Source organism: Protobothrops mucrosquamatus, unplaced genomic scaffold (assembly GCF_001527695.2).
Source record: "Protobothrops mucrosquamatus isolate PMUCROS unplaced genomic scaffold, P.Mucros_1.0 scaffold445, whole genome shotgun sequence".
NCBI classification, from domain to species: domain Eukaryota; kingdom Metazoa; phylum Chordata; class Lepidosauria; order Squamata; family Viperidae; genus Protobothrops; species Protobothrops mucrosquamatus.
Genome location: NW_015386768.1, coordinates 263,903 through 269,645, shown reverse-complemented (window position 1 = coordinate 269,645; position 5,743 = coordinate 263,903). Strand labels below are relative to the sequence as shown.

The window sequence follows — 5,743 nt, the reverse complement described above, 5'->3', positions numbered from 1 at the left end:
GAATGTCCATTTAAACAATAGTGCTGGAGATAAAGTCTCCTTCTCCGAAAATGGACTAGTATCTGCTCATTATGATCTTCTAAACTGGATTTTCCTCCCCAATCAATCTTTTGTCTCCATGAAAGTTGGGCAAATAGATTCTGGAGCTCCCCCAGGCCAGGATTTTACCATCAACTCCAATGCAATCATCTGGGCCAAAAAGGTGAGATGGAAGGAAATGTTTTGAATTCAAGGAAAGATTCATTCTCTCCTGTATAATGTCTTTTTCACTAGGGAAAAAGAATTGAAACAGGACAGCCATGTGGTCTGCTTTCCATATCCCATATTAAGTCTGATCTGTGCTGTGTCCAATAATGGTTGGAATTAAGAAAAAAATCTTAGTTCAAACCCAGGGTCCAATTAGAGAAGGAATCTTTAGTGAACTTCATGGACTATTCTTATGTAATTGAATAACTGTGATTCTTTCAGAAGATGCTGTAGCTCTAAAGCACAGTTATAGGTAATTCTTGCTTAACAACCATTAGTTCAGCAACTGTTCGAAGTTACTACAGCCCTGAACAAATGGTATTTATTCCTGGTCTTCAAACTTATGGATCTTGGAGTGCCCCTGTGCTCACATGATCAGATCATTATCTTCCCCCATTTCTGCTCTTTTGGCAAATGGCAAAGGCAGATTGTTGGAAAAGACAGATGTAATAAGGGATTGGAGAACCATTTGTCTAAAATGGTATAGGGTATCCTGCCTGAGCAGGGGGTTGGACTAGATGACCTCCAAGGTACCTTCCAACTTGATGATGATGATGATAATGATGATGATGATGATGATGATGATCATCATCATCATCATCATCATCGCACAGTCAGCCAGATGTTCAGTCTGGATTTGGCATTTTGTCCACCTATCGAGTCCTTCCCAAGGACCTGGGATAGGCAGATATGCATGTTTGATGGTATTACAGATATCGTCGCAGAATGGAAGCAGTTCCTAGTAAGGCCGCCTTTTGCAATTGACTGATGGTGAATGTGTCAATGCCGATGATGATGTTCAAGTGGTGCTCCAGTTGTTTTGGGATTGCACCCAAGGTGCCTATGACTATTGGTACTACCCTTGCTTGCTTTTGCCACAGTCTTTCTATTTCTATTTGTAGATCTTTGTATTTTGTTATCTTCTCCAGTTCTTTCTCGTCTATTCTGCTGTCTCCGGGCACTGCCACGTCCACTATCCAGACTTTTTTTGTCTTTCTTATCGACAATTGTTAAGTCAGGGGTGTTATGTTGCAGGTGCTTGTCTGCATCATCATCATCATCATCACAATTATTATTATTATTATTATTATTATTATTATTATTATTATTATTATTGTTATTGTTGTTGTTGTTGTTGTTGTTGTTAAGAATCTTAAAGAAAGGATGCAAAAGGAAGGACAGAATGAAATATAAATGGTAAAAATTAAAATAATTTTTAATTAAAAAAAACCAATTAAATAGAATTGTTAAAATTGTCCTGCAGTGAGTTGTCCTGTGGTGAGTTGACCATGGCGAGTTGTTCCGCAGTGCGTTGTCCCACAGCCATAGTGAGTTGGCCACAGTGAGTTGGCTGTGGCAAGTTCTCCCATTCCCAGTGGGGACTACATGTAGCTTTTTTTACATGAGAGAAGTTCCAATACCAGGCATCAGTTTGTTAGCTGGCAATGCCACTAGTCTTAATTCCCCAGGAGCTCTTCCCAGTTAATGTTACACAATGGTGAACCAGCTTTTATAAAGGCTCTTTGAAGACGAAAATGTCAATGTGGAAATTAAATGATGCACGATCATTGAGTAGACCAGGCGATTTTTTTTTCTTTTTTCTCTCTCAGAAGGTGCCCTTTGCCAGGTGTGGCATGAAGAGATGCCAAGCAGGAGAGAAAAGCAGTGTTCCAGAGGGTGAGCAGGTTTGCTGCTACCAATGTGATCCTTGTCCAGAAGGGACCATTTCCAATAAGACAGGTAGAGTATACTACAAATATATATCTTTCAGGATCAAGGAAGCCATTCAGTAGATCAATATATTAAGAGATTTGGGGTTTGACATTCTTTATGAAATGGATGCAAATTGTCCTGCCCCTGCCTAACTTCCTACCACTGAGTAATGAGAATTGGCAGGACTACTCTCCTCAACAGATTTGCTACAGGATACATTAAAGGCAAAAATGTGCAGATTTCTACCCTTTCCGTTCCTCTTGTCATATACTAATGGGAAAAGAAACTACTGATTATTTTTCTGAATGAATGACACGGGGGGGTTGCGTGTTCAAATTGTGTATTACTTTTAGTTTGTTGTTTCTGTCAGGAGTATCAGTCTCTCTGGAAATGTGTATCAGAGAAAGTAATCAAATCTACCTATGTTTGCTAGCACCTTATTGCAAAAAATGTCTCACCGGATGATAGAAGAAAGTGATTGGAAATAGAGAAATTCTCTCTTCCATTTCCCAATATACATATGTCTGTGTATGTGTCCATGTGTGTGTCACCTTATGATATAATAACACAACAAATGACAATGCAATTCAGGATTTCTTTTTTTAATATAAATTTTATTAATTTTCTAGTTTTACAGTCACATACTTAACAGACAACATGTTGTCTGGGTCTATTAGTAATTCAGTGGTATATATTAACTTCTTCAATCTAGATCCAATATTACACCATCAAATGTTTCCTCTCTTCTTCCAGTAGTACCTGTTTTCCCACACTAGGCAAATTCAATTCATTTTTATTAATAAATATACAATTGAATATCAACATCTTTGTTACATTTTTCTCATAATATCAATAATGTCAGTTTTAGATAACTTTTCTAACCAAAACATATCTTAATTGCATTTGCACTTAATATTGATATGTTCAATCAGTATCCTGTTTTTGCTTTTTTTATTTATTTTAATTTCCCCTCAGTGTTCAAAATGTCTCCATACTTTACAATTTCAAAGTAAGTTATATTTGGGTAACCAAAATTTTCCCTTATTCAAACTTCTTAGCATTTTCCTGTTTTCCTTCTCATACCAAAATCTAATATTCTAATTACAAATCTTATCTTTCTAGTTATGATAATACTTCTATTTCTAGCAATTATCTATTCTCCACCATCTTCAAACATCTAGTTAATAATATAATATCCCATCTAATGGATCAAGACCTCTATTTTCTTCAGTCTTACTCTAGCTTTCTTCCTTTGCCAACTAACTTTACAAGTCAATGCATTTGAATCATCAAGTAATTTTTCCTGTTTTTGTGTATATTGTTTGGAATAAGAAAGACCATTTGGTTAAAGTATTTGTGGAAGAATGAACCCATTGATATTCATTAAACAGTCTCCCTCCTTCTCCAATTCCCCACAGTTCTCCTAACAGCAATAACTTCCATTCAAACAGTTCTTCTTCCTTTTCCTCAAATGTCTAAAATTCTTGATTGGTAAGATGTCTTTTCCATTTCCAATATTATCACTCCGTCTTGTAGTTCTTCAGTTGTCTGAATCTGTTTGTTAATTCCTTCCTTTAGACCCTTCATCTTTGGATCTGCTTCCTCCAGTTTTCCTTCTATTTTCTGAGTGGCTAGTTCCTTCTTTGTAGTCATGTTCTGGGTTTGTAAATTTAGATTAGAAAATTGTACTTTTATTTAATTTGTGTTATTTCTAGTCTTATCACAAGCTAGAGCAATAGTCTCTTGTATTGATTTCAACACGGAGAGAATTTCTTTCTGATCTTCATACATATTTTCTTGGTGGTATATCAAATTGAAGACTTTGGGGACAGGTGTTAGAGATGGTTTTTTACCATTTAAAGCTGAGTATGGGACTTCCATTTCATTTTTTGTAGGTGGTCTTTATAATAAAAATTGTTCATCAATCAAAGATTTGTAATCCAAAATATTCCAACATCTTAAGCAATGAGAGAGCTAATTTCAACAAACTTAGAGAGAGCTTGGGAAGCACTGATCCCACAATCCAATTTTGAATGAAGAATGATTTGTTTTTTACAGAGCACCATAAGCTGCCCAGAGAGTCCTTATATCAATTTCTTTTTGAGTTGGTCTATGTGGAGAGGAGTCATATCTGAGATAGGAGGCAAGAGGGATAATTCTCACTATGAATGCCCCAGAAATACTTAGGCAAAGATTCTTGATTTCAGATGCAGCTCGCTGTGACCCCTGTCCAGAAGACCAATACCCAAACAAGGAGAAGGACCACTGCATTGCCAAGAAGATCCATTTCCTTGCCTATCAAGACACCCTGGGATACATTTTAGCATCTCTCACTCTTTTTCTTTTTGTGATCACATTGGCAGTTCTGGCAATTTTCCTTAAGCATCGTGACACACCAATTGTCAAAGCCAACAACCAAGAACTCACTTACATCCTCCTGGTTTCCCTCCTGCTCTGCTTCCTCTGCTCCTTCCTCTTCATTGGTCGACCTAGGAAGCTCAGCTGTCTCTTCCGACAAACTGCCTTTGCTATTTTCTTTTCCCTTGCAGTTTCCTCTGTGTTGGCAAAAACTGTCATGGTGGTTCTGGCCTTTGTGGCTACCAAACCAGGGAGCAGGGCAAGGAAATTCTTAGGAAAACCACTGACTAACTCCATTGTCTTAGCCTGTCCCCTGGTACAGGCAGTTCTTTGTGTTACCTGGCTGGTAACCTCTCCCCCATTTCTCAATTTGGACTTCCACTCCTTGTTTGGAGAGATCATCTTGGAATGCAAGGAAGGCTCAGCTTTAATGTTTTACATTGTCCTTGCCTACCTAGGTTTTTTGGCCCTTGTCAGTTTCATGGTAGCCTTTCTGTCTAGGAAGTTGCCAGACAGCTTTAATGAAGCCAAGTTCATTAGTTTTAGCATGCTGATCTTTTGCAGTGTTTGGATCATCTTCCTCCCCACTTACCTGAGCACCAAAGGGAAGTCCATGGTGGCTGTGGAGATCTTCTCTATCTTGGCCTCTGGGGCTGGTCTCTTGGTTTGTATCTTTTTCCCAAAATGCTTCATTATCCTATTGAGGCCCCATCTTAATTGTAGGGAAAATATGATGAATAAAAATATCTAACTAATGCATGCAAGGAAACATTTATATTTATCTTAAAAGCATGTTTTGTATTTGATGACATTACTAAAGAACAAGGAACACATCCATTTAATAATGCTATAGCTGGTCATAATAAGAGTCATTTTGTTGAGTTGGGTAGATATTGAAATTGAATCACCCAATCAATCAATAAATCCTCCTGTTTTCAGCAACAATTATGCAGTGTTTTTCATCTCTTGTCTTCCAGTTGTCCCCAGTGAAGCCCAGTCTCCTATGTAGACATGAAGCTTGGTGTTAAAGATGTGTTCATTATTTCAAGGATAATTTCTCATTTTATTCCTTTTAATTAAATATCTTACAATTTTCATGTTTTAAACTGTTTGATTCCATGTCAGTGTTTCTGAGCATATTTATTTCCATAGTCTCCTGAGGTTTTGTAGAATTTCCCCATTACTATTTATTTTTTAATGATAGAATTTAATGGTAGATACTCATCAATGCTGCTATGCTACCTCATCAGTGTGGCTGTCAGATCTTCCAGCAAGCCACTTCATCTTCATTTTGCATTGCTGGCATCCTGCCATAAAAGGAAGGAGGGGAAGAACAGGGCAAGGGAACATAAGGGGGGGATGACAGGAACCATAGAGGCCAATCAAAGACAATGGTTGAGAGATCCAAGGACATACCCCTGAGAAT

General features: G+C 37.6%; 1 protein-coding gene across 1 annotated transcript; it reads left to right on the top strand.

Annotated features, from left to right (window-relative positions):
- The first annotated feature begins 118 nt into the window (after positions 1-118).
- LOC114922590 (vomeronasal type-2 receptor 26-like) lies at positions 119-5,068 on the top strand. Its single transcript, XM_029284223.1, has 3 exons — positions 119-202; positions 1,860-1,986; positions 4,167-5,068. The coding sequence occupies exons 1-3, from the start codon at positions 119-121 to the stop codon at positions 5,066-5,068; spliced, it is 1,113 nt and encodes a 370-aa protein (XP_029140056.1).
- Positions 5,069-5,743: the final 675 nt, after the last annotated feature.

Coding starts and splice junctions, on each gene's coding strand:
- LOC114922590 (XM_029284223.1), top strand. CDS start 119: ATGAAAGTTGGGCAAATAGATTCTGGAGCTCCCCCAGGCCAGGATTTT. Junction 203..1,859: donor CAATCATCTGGGCCAAAAAG/GTGAGATGGAAG, acceptor CTCTCTCAGAAG/GTGCCCTTTGCCAGGTGTGG. Junction 1,987..4,166: donor GACCATTTCCAATAAGACAG/GTAGAGTATACT, acceptor TCTTGATTTCAG/ATGCAGCTCGCTGTGACCCC.